At 34.4% G+C, this 18,831-nt stretch overlaps 1 protein-coding gene across 4 annotated transcripts in view; it reads left to right on the top strand.

Annotated features, from left to right (window-relative positions):
* Positions 1–18,831, top strand: part of DDX4 (DEAD-box helicase 4) — an 83,138-nt gene that overhangs the window by 32,241 nt on the left and 32,066 nt on the right. For 2 of the 4 annotated variants that reach the window (XM_072826421.1, XM_072826423.1), the window contains exons 4-7: positions 352–429; positions 6,994–7,071; positions 8,481–8,528; positions 12,869–12,928. In XM_072826421.1, coding sequence (XP_072682522.1) covers positions 352–429; positions 6,994–7,071; positions 8,481–8,528; positions 12,869–12,928 — 264 coding nt within the window. The remainder of the gene's footprint in view (positions 1–351; positions 430–6,993; positions 7,072–8,480; positions 8,529–12,868; positions 12,929–18,831) is intronic. The other 2 variants (XM_072826422.1, XM_072826424.1) reach the window with 1 other exon arrangement.

Consider the following 18,831-nt stretch of genomic DNA (forward strand, 5'->3'; position numbering starts at 1 on the left):
TTAAAGCTAGGATCAAGATCTAATTTGTAGCTTTACTATAGTATATGATTTGTGCTTGTTTCCCTATGCCCTTAACTGTTTTTGGTATTAGCAAACTTAAAACTATTTTCCAGTCAGTCATATGATTGAAAAAAGCTGTCTTCTTCCTTTGATTTCCATTTTGTTTAACTGAGTAAGATTTAGTCATCATTTATTTTTCCTTTGGAGAACTACCTATCTAAAGCTACTAGGCTGTTTGTCTTTATTGATTTATAGAATTCTTCCTTTATCATGGGGGATGGCACATTGAAAAGGTTTAATGTTTGTACCACAAGATACCTTTTTGACTTGCTTTAAATTTACTTGATTCAGAAATGAATGATGGACCTTCTCGAAGAGATCATTTCATGAGAGGTGGATTTCTCTCAGGGAGGAGTATGGGAAACAGAGGTAAGTATATTTGTCTTTCCATAATCTTACTAACTGCTCAGTGGTGGAAAGAATAGAAACTATTATAGCTGTTTAGTGCAAAGCTAAGTCTGTTGTAACTCACTGCACAGTAGACTTTGGAATAATGAGTTTATTGTTTTTTCACTTAGCAGTTTCCTTTTTGCTTTTTCCTTTGGGATAGTAGGAGTTAAATTGATAAACTACATTGGTTAAGGATGGCTTTATAGGGATATTTCTTGATGTGTTTATGATTATTGATATCCCACAATTGGCAGGAGAATGTTTGTAAAAACTTCAGAGATTAGGGTAGGAAGGGCCTCTTTTTTAAACTTTTATTTCTCAAAAAAAGGCAATATAGAAACATTTCTGTAAGTTTATTAGTATTAAGAGGTTATTTCCCCAAACTTGGAACTTTTTATTTTTAGAACAAGTACTTGATTTGACAGGTAATGATATAGCAAAATACCTTCCTACAGTCCATTTTTAGATTTGATATTACAATGCTGAAAGTATTTTACTTTATGTTTTAGTATAGTGCCATAAAATATTAAAACTTAAAATTTATTTAAAAATCCACATGACTGTTTATTTCTTTTACAGGGTATCATAAGTTAGGGCTAATTGGTAGTTTTAAATACACGTAGTGCTTAATCTTGAAGTCATTGGATGTTAATTGAAAAACTTTATTTCTAGGTATTTTTATTCATTGGAGACATTAAAGATTGTTGTATGGTATTTCCTTTGATACTTGGAAAACTTTATTTCTTGTTTAGATTCAGTTAAGATTTTATTTATTTGAGAGAGAAGAGAGTACAGTGAATATACAAGAGGGGTAAGGGGCAGAGGGAGAGGACAAGCAGACTGCTGCTGAGCAGGGAGCCCAATACAGGGCTGGGCTCAATCCTAGGACCTTAAGATCATGACCTGAGTCCTAGGCAGATGCTTAACCAGCTGAGCTGCCCCAAGAAATAATTTCTTTAAATATGCATTTTTATTGTGTTTTTAAAGCCTGCATAGTAAGAGACATTGATGATTTGCTAAAAGGTTCAAGTGGGGGTTTTGTTGGTTACTAATAACATTAGAGATAATAAATACCTGAAAATTATTACACTTAGAGGAACATTTAATACTTAAATGTATTCTAAAAAATATATTTTAGAGTAGATGTTTTAAAATCTAATTTTAGAATTTAATTTAGGTGACACTTTTTTGTTTTTGTTTTTGTTTTTTTTAAAATATTTTATTTATTTATTCATGAGAGACACAGAGAGAGGCAGAGACATAGGCAGAGAGAAAAACAGGCTCCACGCTGGGAGCCTGACGTGGGACTCGATCCCGGGACTCCAGGATCACGCCCTGGGCCAAAGGCAGGCACCAACTGCTGAGCCACCCAGGGATCCCCTAGGTGACACTTTTTGATGCGGATTTCAAAATACTAATGAATAAAGCCTTTAAAATTTTTTTTATTTTTTAGAGATGAAGTGGGGGGGAGGGGCAGAGGGCGTGCAAGAGAGAGAATCTCAAGCAGGCTCCATGCCCAGCACAGAGAAAGCTCCATCTCAAAACCCTGAGATAATCACCTGAACTGAAATCAAGAGTTGGATGGATGCTTAACCTAGTGAACCACCCAGGCTCCCCAGAAATGTTTTAATTAGGTATTTTTAAATTTTCAAATTCAGAAAGTATATTCATATATCTTGTTAAAGTTTTGCATTAATTGAATGCTTTTTCCTTTTTTTTCTTTTTTAAATTGAAGTGTAGTTGATGCACAATGCATTACATTAGTTTCAGATATACAACGTAGCGATTCCACAACTATACTCATCACTGGTATAGCTACCATCTGTCACCATGCAAAATTATTAACAATACCAACGACTATATCTTCTATGATATATCTTTTATCTGTGTGACTTATTCATTCTGTAACTGGAAGCCTGTATCTTTGAATAAAGGCTTTTTTTTTTAATTTTCTATTTATTTATTTATTTAAATAAAGGCTTTTTAAATGAGAAAACCGTCACTGAGACCGATTTTACTACACACTGTTAATTTCATATGTGTTAGGTTGAAAAACACATTAATCTTCTGATCAAAACTCTTGGCTGAATGTTAATACTTTAAAAAGTTATCATTGTACTACGAATAATCTTAGAAATTCATAGACCAATGAATATAACTCCTTTCCCTTATTGTTAATGGAATACTTTAGTTTCAACCTCTATATTTTTTCTCAGAGCTTGTGTAGCTAGCAATTTGTTTTTGAAAATGACCCTTCCTTAAAAAAAAAAAAAAAGGATGTATCTTGCAAGAAGTTACTATGGCCGAGTTCAAAAAGGGTGTTGCCTGTGTTCTTCTCTAGGATTTTGATGGAATCTTGTCTCACATTTAGATCTTTCATCCATTTTGAGTTTATCTTTGTGTATGGTGAAAGAGAGTGGTCTAGTTTCATTCTTCTGCATGTGGATGTCCAATTTTCCCAGCACCATTTATTGAAGAGACTGTCTTTCTTCCAATGGGTAGTCTTTCCTCCTTTATCGAATATTAGTTGCCCATAAAGTTCAGGGTCCACTTCTGGATTCTCTATTCTGTTCCACTGATCTATGTGTCTGTTTTTGTGCCAGTACCACACTGTCTTGATGACCACAGCTTTGTAGTACAACCTGAAATCTGGCATTGTGATGCCCCCAGATATGGTTTTCTTTTTTAAAATTCCCCTGGCTATTCGGGGTCTTTTCTGATTCCACACAAATCTTAAAATAATTTGTTCTAACTCTCTGAAGAAAGTCCATGGTATTTTGATAGGGATTGCATTAAACGTGTATATTGCCCTGGGTAACATTGACATTTTCACAATATTAATTCTGCCAATCCATGAGCATGGAATATTTTTCCATCTCTTTGTGTCTTCCTCAATTTCTTTCAGAAATGTTCTATAGTTTTGAGGGTATAGATCCTTTACATCTTTGGTGAGGTTTATTCCTAGGTATCTTATGCTTTTGGGTGCAATTGTAAATGGGATTGACTCCTTAATTTCTCTTTCTTCAGTCTCATTGTTAGTGTATAGAAATGCCACTGACTTCTGGGCATTGATTTTGTATCCTGCCACGCTACCGAATTGCTGTATGAGTTCTAGCAATCTTGGGGTGGAGACTTTTGGGTTTTCTATGTAGAGTATCATGTCATCGGCGAAGAGGGAGAGTTTGACTTCTTCTTTGCCAATTTGAATGCCTTTAATGTCTTTTTGTTGTCTGATTGCTGAGGCTAGGACTTCCAGTACTATGTTGAATAGCAGTGGTGAGAGTGGACATCCCTGTCTTGTTCCTGATCTTAGGGGAAAGGCTCCCAGTGCTTCCCCATTGAGAATGATATTTGCTGTGGGCTTTTCATAGATGGCTTTTAAGATGTTGAGGAATGTTCCCTCTATCCCAACACTCTGAAGAGTTTTGATCAGGAATGGATGCTGTATTTTGTCAAATGCTTTCTCTGCATCCAATGAGAGGATCATATGGTTCTTGGTTTTTCTCTTGCTGATATGATGAATCACATTGATTGTTTTACGGGTGTTGAACCAGCCTTGTGTCCCAGGGATAAATCCTACTTGGTCATGGTGAATAATTTTCTTAATGTACTGTTGGATCCTATTGGCTAGTATCTTGTTGAGAATTTTTGCATCCATGTTCATCAGGGATATTGGTCTGTAATTCTCCTTTTTGGCGGGGTCTTTGTCTGGCTTTGGAATTAAGGTGATGCTGGCTTCATCAAGATAAGAAGCTTTTGCACAGCAAAGGATACAGTCAACAAAACTCAAAGACAACCTACAGAATGGGAGAAGATATTTGCAAATGACATATCAGATAAAGGGCTAGTTTTCAAGATCTATAAAGAACTTATTAAACTCAACACCAAAGAAACAAACAATCCAATCATGAAATGGGCAAAAGACATGAACAGAAATCTCACAGAGGAAGACATAGACATGGCCAACATGCATATGAGAAAATGCTCTGCATCACTTGCCATCAGGGAAATACAAATCAAAACTACAATGAGATACCACCTCACACCAGTGAGAATGGGGAAAATTAACAAGGCAGGAAACAACAAATGTTGGAGAGGATGCGGAGAAAAGGGAACCCTCTTACACTGTTGGTGGGAATGTGAACTGGTGCAGCCACTCTGGAAAACTGTGTGGAGGTTCCTCAAACAGTTAAAAATAGACCTGCCCTACGACCCAGCAATTGCACTGTTGGGGATTTACCCCAAAGATACAAATGCAATGAAACGCCGGGACACCTGCACCCCGATGTTTCTAGCAGCAATGGCCACGATAGCCAAACTGTGGAAGGAGCCTCGGTGTCCAACGAAAGATGAATGGATAAAGAAGATGTGGTTTATGTATACAATGGAATATTACTCAGCTATTAGAAATGACAAATACCCACCATTTGCTTCAACGTGGATGGAACTGGAGGGTATTATGCTGAGTGAAGTAAGTCAGTCGGAGAAGGACAAACATTATATGTTCTCATTCATTTGGGGAATGTAAATAATAGTGAAAGGGAAAATAAGGGAAGGGAGAAGAAATGTGTGGGAAATATCAGAAAGGGAGACAGAACGTAAAGACTGCTAACTCTGGGAAACGAACTAGGGGTGGTAGAAGGGGAGGAGGGCGGGGGGTGGGAGTGAATGGGTGACGGGCACTGGGTGTTATTCTGTATGTTAGTAAATTGAACACCAATAAAAAATAAATAAATAAATTAAAAAAAAAAAAGAAAGAAAATGAAAAAAAAAAAAAAAAGGAAAGAAAGAAACTGACCCTTAATTGCTCATAATAGAGTATTGATCACTTTTCATGTTCTGTGAAGTATGACCTAAATAGCTTTATTTATTTTTTTTTAATTTTTTATTTATTTATGATAGTCACACAGAGAGAGGGGGAGAGGCAGAGACACAGGCAGAGGGAGAAGCAGGCTCCATGCACCGGGAGCCCGACGTGGGATTCGATCCCGGGTCTCCAGGATCGTGCCCTGGGCCAAAGGCAGGCGCTAAACTGCTGCGCCACCCAGGGATCCCCTAAATAGCTTTAACTTCTTGAATCATACACATCTTTAGAATCTGATGAAAATACGGATAATTGCTCATACACAATTTTGCACGTGGCTTGAGGAGTTTTGTAGATCTTTAACTTCCCTGTATTAGGTTATTGTATAGTTAGGTAAGACACAATTTATGAAGACCACAAGAAAATGCTTTAAATTTTTCTAGTGATAGTTTAAAGTGTCAGTTTATATTAGTTTGTATGTCTTTTGTCCAGTTTTTTGGCTTAAATAGCTATGCTTCTTGCCATAGCAACTCTGTCTTCAAAATTCTTAACTGGTGGTAGAGAAACACAAAGAAAGTAAGTGATAGTATGTTGTGGGAATGTGGAGGAAGGATTGATTATGACTGAAGTCTGAAAGAAGACTTCATAGAGGAGGTGGCCTTTGAAATGGGGTTTTGCAGAGTGAAAAGAATTTTGATAGGAAAAATAGAAAAGCAGGGAATGCCTTGCTTAAGGACCAGTGTGTAGGAAGGTAGAAAATATTAGAAGTTAACAATGTGGATTATGGCAAATAGTTTGGTATGAGTTAAAATGTTGGATGCTCATCATTGTGAGGATAAAGTTCACAGGATAATATAAGGAAAGACCCGGAGTGGTAGAGATGTGACTCAGGAAGTGGTAGTTCAGCTTTTATTTCTTTATTGTGTAGTTCCTTCCTAATTTGAGTTTTAAAAGTAGAAAGATTGAGAGCAATTTAAATGCTAACAAAATGATTAAGTAATAATAATTTTAAAAAAGGTCAAGAGGAGCACCTGGGTGGCTCTCTGGTGGGGCACATGGGTGGCTCTGTGGTTGAGCATCTACCTTTGGCTCAGGTGGTGATCCCAGAGTCCTGGGAGCCCGCTGGGAGCCTGCTTCTCCCTCTGCCTATGTCTCTGCCTCTCTCTCTGTGTCTCTCATGAATAAATAAATAAAATCTTAAAAAAAACCACAACAGGATAAGAGTATAAAATTTTCAATAGCAGGACTTCCATGCAGAAGCATAAATAAGTGGCTTTCTTCAGGGTGAGGTTTCAATATACAGAAAATCACAGAGTTGAATTTCCTGATAAAAAGTTAAGTAACAAGTAGTAGTAGAAAGCTGTATTTCACCAGTAGTATGTTTATGTTTTTACTTTGGTATTATAATTCAAGAGTTTTTAAATAAAAGTTGCAGGATATTTTATTTTTATAAGTTTCTGTACTACTTTCTCCCTATCCTTGGAAGTCCCTTTACAGAAAAGATTGATTCATTCTTTCATTTTAAGATTTTATTTTTAAGTAATTTCTACACCCAACATGGGGCTTAAATTTACCATCCTGAGATAGAGTTGCATGCTCTACCAGCTGAGCCAGACAGGTGCCCCGCCTCCCCCTTAAAAAATTTTATTTTTAAGTAATCCCAAAGATTCATTTAATTCCTAGTTTTTGATGACAGTTAATTTTATGTTCTAAAGAGTTTTAACTCTGAACATTTTCAGATGCTGGTGAGTCTAATAAAAGAGAGAATACATCTACAATGGGTGGTTTTGGAGTTGGAAAGAGTTTTGGAAACAGAGGTAAACTGCTTATGATACTTTATAATCACAATTTTAGTGAACCCTAGTTTTTTTTTCTGTACTCAAGACTCCCTTCCCCTGTGCCTCCCAGTAAGAGATCCATCTTACATACTTCCAAAGGTAAATTTGAATCTTCATCTAGTTGAACAAAGAACGAGTAGAAGCTTTGAAGTTCTTTTCTTCCTTAAAAACTTTAAAAACTGTATATCAGAACTGATGCAGAATTTAAGATCAAGACCAGTACTGTGTAGGTGGAAGACTTCTGAAGCATTTTGGAAACCCAGCAGTTAAAGAGGATAGAATGGAGGGAAGGGGCAGTTGTAGAGGGAAGTAGATAGAATAATCCTTTTCTGAACCAACTTGAAAGATTGCAAATCTTGAAATGGATTAAATAACTCAAAATTTAGGTTTCATGGTAATATACTCTTTCTGTACAGATTGTTTTTATTTTGAAATTATTTATCTTTTCAAGGAAAACCTTTTTTGTCACCTAATCCTATTGGTACTTATTTTTGTATCATAATTATGTATTAAATTTCTGTGCTAAAAGCGATGTTAGATTTATGAACCTGAGATATTAAGTAGCTTTATGTATACATTCTGCATATAAATTTAATATGTCAGACAGTAATTGGTTTCTGTATTGCAGAAACCATGATTTAATACATTTAATATTTTATAATTTAGCTTAAATACTGATTGACAGCCATCTTATAGGGACATTTAATTTTAATGAATATTACTCTGAATATCTTTGCACTAAAGATCATTTTTTAAGATCCAACATTTAATACTTTTGTGAAATACTACTGACAATGCATTTAAAATTAATTTTAGAGATGTATCTGTATGCTCCAGAGACACATAAATCTAGATACAGGTTTTTATTATATGAAAAATTTGAAAGCAGAGATAAATGAAAGATGTAAAAAAAAATTTTTTAACAAAAAATGTTGGAAGAATTTCCTTATTATTGAGATGGGAAGGATTATTAAAGATTAGATTATAATTTGGTATTGTCCACTGGTGGATCAAGAGATTGAGTTAATTTATAAGGTTTTAAAAACTTTGATCTTTTGAATAGAAAATATATAGTGTTTATGTTGATATATATACCCCTATTCTGACCATCTGTATATAGAAGCATATGACATTTGAGGTAATATAACATTGGCTGGACATTTTACCTTCATTAATTGACACAAGGCAGAAGTCATAATCCAACCTGTGTTGGTTTTCTTTCAGTGTTTATATATAGTTCTTTGTGGTTTATCCTATTTTAAAGGGTCATCATAACTAATAACTAGCAGTCCCTTTTTTGTTTGTTGTTGTTTTTTTTTTTTTTTGGTTTACCATAGAGGTATAGGTATTGTCAGAAGTTTACAAGTTTAATTTTCTCTTTTGTATAGGTTTTTCAAATAAGTTTGAAGAAGGTGATAGCTCTGGTTTCTGGAGAGGTGAGTTCAATGTTTTTTGTAGTAGCTTTTAAAATGTAATGTTCAAAGTACATGCTAAAGAGAAACTAAGATTAAGTGTCATAGTCTTTTTCAATTCTAATTTATTTAAACCTGATTTTACAAAGCAGCTGTAGGGGCATTTGGGTGGCTCAATTGGTTAAGCATCTTTCTCTGACTTAGGTCATGATCCCAGAGTCCTGGGATCGAGCCCAACACTGGGCTCCCTGCTTGGTGGGAACCCTTTTTCTCCCTTTACATGCTTGTTCTCTCTCTCTCTCTCTCTCTGTCAAATAAATAAAAATCTTTAAAAAAATATATAAAGCAGCTATAGCCAGAGCCTTAACCAAGGATTCAGGTGTCCTAGTTTGACCTTTTGCAACCTGCCTTAGTTAATCTATGAGGTGCAACTTTTTTTTTTTTAAACTTTATTTTTTTTTTAAGATTTTATTTATTCATGAGAGAGAGAGAGAGAGAGGCAGAGACACAGGCAGAGGGAGAAACAGGCTCTATGCAGGGAGCCTGACATGGGACTCGATCCCGGGTCTCCAGGATCAGGCCCTGGGCTCGAGACGGTGCTAAACCGCTGAGCCACCCGGGCTGCCCGAGGTGCAACTTTTGAATGGTTTCTTTCCTTAAGAAAAAGTGGATAATGGAAAGAACAAAACTCCATGTCCATATATACATACAATTTAGGACATGCAGGTCCCTCTTCAGCCTCACGTAATTTTTAACAGTGGGAAAAGATTCATGAGAATGTGGATTACTGCTGAAATCAGGACATTTCTGGCAAAGGTACTAACCAACTGGTTTGGAGGAATACAGAGAATGATGAAAGTAGAGTAATGTTATCAGAAGATAGATTATTGTAAGTAATAGTGCTTTTAAGTAGATTTAAGTAGATTTGGGTGAGAGTGCTTTTAAGTAGATTAAGTAGATTTGGGTGAGACCTTGGAACCTATATTTAAAAAGCATCACTGGTGATTCTGATGTCTTCTTATTGGTAATCACTTATCTGTGGAATGTTTTTTCTTTTTTTTAAAAAAAGAGGAAGAGGGTGGGTGGGCAGAAGGGGAGAGAGAGAGAAAGAATCTTAAGCAGTCTCCATGCCCAGTGCAGAGCCCATGTGGGGCTCTGTCTCATGACCTAAGCTGAAATCAGTAGTCGGACACTTAACTGACTAAGCCACTCAGGTGCCCTTATCTGTAGACTCTTAATAACATAATATACTTTGGAGCTGCAGACTTTGTTTCCTGTCCCTGCTATGTGAATGACTAAGAGCAAGTTGCTTAATTTCTCAGAGCCACAGTTTGTATTCTGCAGAATGGAGGACGTCTGTATTATAGGTTGTTAGGCAGGCTTAATGAAAATATGAAGTTTAATACCAGACACATTCATGGTAAATGCCATCTATCTTCATTAAATATTTGAGAGTTAATCTCATTGTACTTTTAACAGTGATTCTCAAAATCAAAACCAAGCCTAGACTGATCACCATAAAACCCTTTGGAATTAGATAGGGTTTTAATATACCTATAAGACTGTTTCTTTCCCTAAGCCATTGTCAGTCTCATTCTTCCTGATTTTCTGTGCTTTTTTCATCTTATTCAAATGAAAATATACCTAACATAGAACAAATATTTGATGGAAGGAAAAAATGACCATTTTAATTCTTTTCCATTTCTATTTTACTTAATCTTCCTTTTTAAAATCATTGAATATTCAAGATCATTTTCACTTAGCCCAGACCTTCTTCCCTTGTTGATTTTTATCAGTGGTAGGCCAGAGCACTTTTGAACGCAAATTCTAGTTTCTCATGGAACCTGAAAGAACTTTCCTCCAAAATAGTCTTTCTTCTTTCTCAAGCTTACTTCCCCTAAAAATAAAAAAAAAATGTATATGGATTGAGTTCTTTCATTCTTAAAATTGTTGTTGATACGATGAGGAACAGATTCTGATATCATGATAGAGCTTTTATTCTACACACAAATAGCATCTTTTGTGGTTATTTTCCCTGCAGTCTCATTTCTTCCAGCTGGTTTAGTTAGTGATAAAGACCTTTAATTTTGGATTTAGACACTGTAGGTTTAAGACCCAAATTCTCCTCTTCTCAGTTATGTTACCTTGAAAAAACATATTAAGCTTCTCTGTATTTCATTTTTTCTATTTATAGAAAGAATAATACCTATTTTACAAGGTTTTTGTGAAGATTTAAAAAGTACATGTTATTCCTTTAGAACAGTGCTAAACCATACTGAATTCTGCATTACTATTTTAAAAATTATGTGTATAAATATGTTTATATTGGATATCTAATATATTTACATACTAAATATATATTTAATATACTTAATGTATCGTTATTTCTGTTTATATGTTTAAGTATTTATACTTTACATGTTATGTATATTTTGCATGTTTTCTATAATTAATTTTCATGTAATATATGGTCATAGCTAATCTTGGGATGATATTTCTTTTTTGTTTGTGCTTGGCTTTATTTCCTAACTTTACAGAAATTCTTTTTTTTTAATAACTATTTTGAAATAGTATGAGCCTCATTACAAGTTAGAAAAATAGTAGAGAGTTTCCTTCCCCTTCTCCTATTGCAATTGTACTCTTCACCCAACTTCACCTGATGTCATTTGCCTATTATAATTTCCAGTGGGGTCAAAATACAGGTTTGTTTTAGGGGAATAACTGGACAAAGACACTGTGAGACCCCTTTGTCCTTGTCAGATCTCAAATTAATTTGTAGATTTTTCTTATATAAGGCAATAAATGTTAGCTGTCCTCATTATTCCAGGGATGGCCAAGCTTTCCAAAATTCTTTCCTTCCTGTTAAGCTCCCTTGTAGTGTTAAAGCCTCCTTCCTGGAAAGTTGTCAATATTAAAAGGCTCTTTAGGAAATATTTGGTATTTGTTGACTTCATTTCAAGTAGGAGCCTACAACAAGAGCCCTGGGTTATTTCTTTAAAATAATATTAATTGTTAAGTAGATTAGTACTTTTGCATAGGAACTTAACTGATATCTTCTAAGCTTTCTAGATACTTGATGTCATTACTATGACATAAAGGTCTCGGATTTTAAACAGTAATGACATGTAGCAAGGTCTCTTGAAACTGTTTCTGTAATCCCCAAATGTGGCTTTGTTGGAATCTTCCAGAAAGCTTAAAGTTATTACTTAAAGTCATATTACTAACATATTTTTAAACTTTGAAAAATTATTTATTTGTTGCTGATAAACATCTCTGGGTGTGGATTCTAGGAATTAGTTAATTTATTTTATTTTTTTCTAGGAATTTATTTTTAACAAACTTTCTAGCTAATCCTTAGGCAGCCTTCACTGTAGTGATTCTTATTCCACTGGTTAGAAAATGGTAATGTTACTTGATAATGTCATTAAAAACAGAAAAAACAAGATATCCCCCAATTGTTTCATTAGGATGATTGGGGAAAAGTTTGCATATGTTTAAAAAAAACCACTAATGCCTAAGATTTAGTAAGAAAGGCAAATTACAGACATATTGATAGCATTTTAAAAAGAATTGTCGGGGATCCCTGGGTGGCTCAGTGGTTTAGTGTCTTGCCTTTGGCCTAGGGCGTGGTCCTAGAGTCCTGGGATCTAGTTCTGCATCAGGTTCCCTGCATGGAACCTGCTTCTCCCTCTGCCTGTGTCTCTGCCCCCCACCCCACCCCCCATGTGTCTCATGAATAAATAAAATCTTAAAAAAAAATTGTCATGTATTTCTCATGGTGTATGGCCTACATTTAAGAACCACTTGACTGCTTTAATAGTTTAGATATTTCTTTTTTTAAAATAAATTTTATTTATTCATGAGAGACACACAGAGGCAGAGACATAGGCAGAGGGGAGAAACAGGCTTCTCTCAAGGATCCTGATGTGGAATTCGATCCCAGGACTGGGATCATGCCCTAAGCCAAAGGCAGATGCTCAACCTCTGAGCCACTCAGGTGTCCCTTGTTTAGATAATTCTGAAACCATTTTCAATCGTATCAATATTGATGACATTCTTATTTTTTTACTTGTGTGGAGCACTTGGGAAATAGTGAGTTCTCAGTTATACACTTAACATTTAACATTTAGATACGTGAAATGATTTGTATAGTTGACTGAATAATGTCTTTTTCTGTTGCTAAAATTATTTCAAGCATTAAAATGTTCAAAAAAATAAAACTAAAAAAAGAATTAAAATGTTCATATTTTAACTTAATACTCATTTTCCTCACTAATTTATACTGTGATAGTGCTTTTCTTTAGGTATTACAACTTTAAAGTTAATTATTTAGATCCTATTCACATGTTAAATTTTTATTCAAGAATCTAATAATGACTGTGAAGATAATCAAACACGGAACAGAGGATTTTCCAAAAGAGGCGGTAAGGACCACATTTTGGAATGATTTGTACTTAGACTTTCTAAGGTCACTGGATTTTTTTTTCCCTAAAGATCCCCAGAATGTGCTGTGAAGTACAGAATAGGGACTGTGAGTTCTGGTCAGTCACAATATCTATGAACTGGGATGTCTCTCTGAATAGAATATTTGGATTTGTGGGAGAGTGAAGACCCCCATTTTGTTCGGGTCTGGCAGTGCTCTACCATACTCTGCTGATTCGGCCTCTAATGAAGTTGAGGTGAGATGGTATAAACATTACTATATTTAATTCTTGATAATTTCTGGGTAGACATGTTAAAATAGCAACAATAAAACCCATGAAAACATAGTGAACTTATAAAATTTTTAAAGTTGTGCAAACCTACTTATGATAAAAGAGTTTATTCTTAGGAACAATATATGATAATCAGATACATCATTTTACTGTATTGAGAACATCATTTTCTTTTGCCCATTAGATAGCCCATTGAACACCAGGCCCTTCCTAGTACAGCTAGGACTCGTATGCCCTTCAAAATAGCCTTCTTAGGGCTGTGAGGTGGGGAAGAATTTGGTGAATGAGGGTTAACTATTTGTCATAAATTGGGATGTTTTTTAATGATTGCAGGGGGATGTGTAATGACGAGGAGAAAGTTTAGCTAAGAAAAAGCCAGATTCTTCTTTTAGAATTGCCTTTTTCCCCCTTTAACAAGCAATTTTTAACATTTAATGTTCCTTAGACATTGTTCTTAGTTTTAAATATTTGGTTGTTTTCTGCAGCCCAGTATCTTCCTCAATATTTTCTTTCTTTCTTTTTTTAATATTTTCTTTAAATTAGTCCAATTCATATTTAAGTGAGGTAATCAAAAGTCAGTTGCAGATCTTTATGCTTAATCCTGGCTTAATGACTAATATAGAATGACTGGCAGGGAATCGTTCATTTTTGCACATCTCTGATGGCTATTCTATTTAATTATATATATTTGGAGGTAGAAAATTTGCACATAGTGGTCACTCAGTAAATTACCAATATGTATGCATTAATATAAGCATATTTAAGTTTATATTGAAATATGACATATATATATATAGCACCAGACATGTGCATACCTCATTCGTACCTGTGTAGCTCAATGATTTCTCATTAACTGAACACACTTGGGCTTAGTGTGTTTATAAGCATCCAAATCAAGAAATAGAAATTACTGGCACCTCCAGAAGTCCCTTTAATGCTCATTTTCATTCACTCCCACTCCATGGTTAACTTTTATTGTGACTTATAGCAACTTAGGTTAATTTTCTGTTTTTGTACTTGATATAAATGGAATCATGCAACATACTCTTCTCTGTCCATCTTCTGCTTAATGTATTTGTGAGATGCATTCATAGTGTTGTTTGCAGTTGTAGATCATTATTGCTATAAGGTTCTTTGGTTCTACTGTTATGCTAATGATGGCTGTTTGGATGTCTTTCAGTTTTAGGCTATTTTGAAGCTGCTGCTGTGGATGTTCTAGTACATTTCTTTTGGTACTATTGGTATATATTCAGAAGTAGAATTGCTGGCTCATAGATTTTGTATATTTTTTGCTTTAATAGCTATTGTCAAATGTTTTCAAGATAGGTGTACTAAGGTATACTCCCACATCTTCACCAACGCCTGGTATTTTCTTTTTAAGTTTAACCATTCTACTAAGTTTGTGGTGATATATCTTATTGTGGTTATAATTTGCCTTTTCTTGATGGACTAATGAAATATGCAGTGCTTCATATGTTCACTGGCCATTGCACATCATCTTTTGTGTAGTGCTGACTCAAATCTTCTGCCACCTTTTCTGTTGGGTGTTTGTTTTTACCTTTTCATTGGCAAATAATTTAAAACTTAGAGAAAGTTTGTAAAGTAGTAAAAATAACTCTTGGATGACATTTATATTGGGAGTCTCTTTGCTTCCTCTAAAGTCATGAAGAGAACTCTCTTCTATTTTTCTTTTAGAATTTTATCTTTTTAGGGATCCCTGGGTGGCTCAGTGGTTTAGCGTCTGCCTTTGGCCCAGGGCATGATCCTGGAGACCCGGGATCGAGTTCTGCATCAGGCTCCCTGCATGGAGCCTGCTTCTCCCTCTGCCTGTGTCTCTGCCCCTCTCTCTCTCTGCTTCTCTCATGAATAAATAAATAAAAATCTTTTAAAAATAATAGAATTTTATCTTTTTAACTTCCACATTCAGATTGTAATTCATCTGGACTTTATTTTTGTATATGGTGTAAATAAGGATCAAGGTACATTTTTTTTTTTTCTCCATGAGGGCATCCGTTTGATCCCATATCACATACTGAAACACTTTTCCTTCCACTCTAAACTACAAGGCCTTCTTTGCCCTAAATCAGGGGACAGTATATATGCATGACTGTTCCTGGACTTGGTTCCTTTCCACTAGTTAGTTACTATATTTTGGCATCTTTGCTATATAGCCTGATTAGTGCAATTCATAATAGATCTCAGTATCTGGTAGGCTAAGTCTTCCAAGTTCATTGTTCTTCAGTATTCTGGGTTATTCTTAGGTTTTTGTTTTTGTTTTTTTTTTTTTTTTTGTATTTCCTTGTGATTTTTAGAATCAGTTTATCAATTTTCAGGAAAAAAACCTAATGACGTATTTTGGGGATTGCATTGAATTTGAGTGGAATGACCATCTTTACAATATTGAGTTTTAATCCATGAATATCCCCGTTCGAGTAAATCTTTAGTTTTTCCTAGTTGTGTTTTGCAGTTTCCGCTAGAGAGTTATTAAACATCTTTCTTTAAGTATCTGATATTTTGTGATGCATATGTTTTTTATTTATCTATTACTCCATATAACATAGGTTTCACCATTTCAGAGATATACCTCAGTAGTTTTAAATATATTTACTGTTGTATGCCCATCTCATCATTTAATTCCTGAACATTTCCTTTCTCCACCCCCCCCCCCCAAACCCTGTGTCTATCAGCAGTTATTCCCATTTCCCTTTTTTTCTCCATTCTTTGACAACCATTAATCGACTTTCTGTAGATATGGATTTGCTGATTCTGGACTTTTCATATAAATGGAATTATGTAATATGTGGTCTCTTGTGTTTTCTTTCACCTAGGATGATCTTTTCAAGGTTTGTCCGTCCATGTTGTAACATGTGATAGTACTTAATTACTTGTGATGGCTGAGTAATATTTCACTATACAGTTATACAACATTCTGTTTATCAGTTGATTGATTACTGGGTTGTTTCTATTTTTGGGTTATTATGACTAATACTGTTATCAACTTCTGTGTACAAGTTTTATGTGAACATATGTTTTCACTTTTCTGGTACATATACCCAGGAGTGAAAATGCCAGATTATTTTTCACAGCAGCTTCACCAATTTATATTCCTTCCAACAGGGTATAGGTGTCCCAGTTTCTCTGTACCCTCACTGATCTGTGTTACTGTATGTCTTGTTGGCAGTAGTGATTTTTGTGGGTGTAAAATGGTATCTCATTGTCATTTCGATTTGTGTTTCCTGATGGCTGGCTGTATGTTGAACAGCTTTTCATATGTGTATTGGCTATTTGTATCTCTTTTGAAGAAAGGTGTATCCAGATCATTTGCTTATTTAAAAAATTGGTTTGTCTTTTAAAGAATTCTTTTTATCTTCTTGATACATGTTCTGTCAGATATATGGTTTGCAGATATATTCTCCTGTTACCTTTTTGTTTTCTTGATGGTGTTCTCTGAAGCACAGAAGTTTTAAATTTTGATGCTGTCTAGTTTATTTTTTCATTTGTTGGTTGTGCTTTTCTTGTATCTAGAAAACCTTTGCCTCTTACGGGGTCATGTAGATTTCACCTATGTTTCCTTCTAATACTTTTATTATTTTGCTCTTTAGTCCCTTCTGAGTTCATTTTTGTATGTGATATGAGGGAGGGTTCCTACTTCATTCTTTTGCAAGTGACTATCCCAGTACCATTTGTTCATGTTTTATATTGTTAGGTATAGGTGTAAATCTCTTTAAATTTATCCTATTAGGAGTTGATTAAGCTTCTTGGATGTGGGAATTAATATTTTTTGTCAAATTTGAGAAAATAACTATGACATAAAATCTGCTATTTTAATTAAATTTAACTGTATAATTAAATGTCATTAAGTACATTTACAGTGTTGTACAATTGTCACCACAGTTTCCAAAATTGAAACAGAAACATAAGCAGAAATCTGTACCCATTATATAGTCCCTTTATTTTCTTCCTCTGAGTTCCTGGTAAACTCTATGTTTTCCTTGAATTTGCCTCTATTCTAGGTATTTTATACAAGTGGAATCATACATTTTCTCTTTTGTGTCTGGCTTAATTCACTTAGCATGTTTTCAGTGATTGTTCATGTTTGTAGCATGTATTTGAACAAAGAACATTTCTTTTTATGGCTGAATAATTATCCCTTGTATGTATAATACCACATTTTATCCATTCATCTATCGATGAACATTTGGGGTTTTTACTTACTTTGGCTATTGTGAATAATGCTCCTGTGAACATTCATATATATGTGTCTGTTTGAGTCCTTGTCTTTGCATCTTTTGATATATGCCTAGAAGTGGAATTGCCAGGAGATGGAACTGAAGTAAGTTGAAATATGCCACAGAGTTCACTGTTTCTTGCTGAGAATCAGCTTTTATTTTATTTTATTTTATTTTATTTTATTTTATTTTATTATTTATTTATTTATTTTTTTGAGAGAATCAGCTTTTAAAAAATAGTCTCTGGATTACTGCAAGCCTGATTAGTTTTCATTTTGGAAAATGTTAATTCTGATAGTTTTTGTTCATTTTTTTTTTCTTTTTTGGAGAAGCAGAATTTGGAGTTTCTCACTTTGCAGTTTTTGCTGATGTTAGTGATCTATATCATTTAAAATTTTTCATTTTGTTTGCTAGTATATAGAAATAAAATTGAATTTTGTATATTGAAGGTTGAGTGACCTCGCTAAATTTATGGTAAGTACTTTTTGAAATGAAATATTCATGTTTCTTTTACACAAAGTTTAAATGATTTATAAAATTACTCTTTAAGAGCTGCAAGAGATTGTCAGTTGTCACTTCTGAAATGCAGAATATACTTCATGGAAGGACTAATGTCACCTTTAAAAATATATTAATGTTATTTTATGAAAAGTGACATTTAAAGTAAATTTTGAAATATTTCAAGAACTCAGAAAAGCACAGAATATTCTAAACACTTGTATACCACTACCTGGATTTAACAGGAACTTTTTGTCATATGTTACTTCATATATAGAAAAAAAAATCCACAATTGTTGGAAGACCCACCTTCCCTCTGTATTTTATATATCATTTTCCCAGAGGTAACTTTTTAAAAACATTGGTGTGTAGAGTATACTCCTATTCATACTTTTAAAAAGTTTATTATACCTAGTTTTTGTGATTTTTTTTTTAAAGATTTTAAGTAGTCTCTGTACCCAGTAGGGCTCAAACTTATAACTCCGAGGTCGAGTGTTGCATGCTCTACTGATGAAGGCAGCCAGGCACCCCAACCCCCATTTTTGTGACCTTTTTATTCCAAGTTTTTAAAGATTTATATGTTGAAGTATAGTTCTAATTCATTTATTTTAACTTTTATAATGTTTTACTTACCTTGTCAATTTATTATTTTCTATTCTTAAAAAATATTTTATTTACTTATTCATGAGAGACACTATCGGGAGCCTAATGTGGGACTTGATCCCAGGACCCCAGGATCATGACCTGAGCCAAAGGCAGATGCTCAATCACTGAGCCACCCAGGCGTCCAAAAACAAATTATTTTTAAAACCATGTAGAATATGTAAAGTTTCTATCCCTACCTTCTAACCAGAAAGTCATGCAGAATTTTAATTCTGTAGGATA

The sequence above is a fragment of the Canis lupus genome, chromosome 5, assembly GCF_048164855.1.
Source record: "Canis lupus baileyi chromosome 5, mCanLup2.hap1, whole genome shotgun sequence".
Classification (NCBI taxonomy): Eukaryota; Metazoa; Chordata; class Mammalia; order Carnivora; family Canidae; genus Canis; species Canis lupus.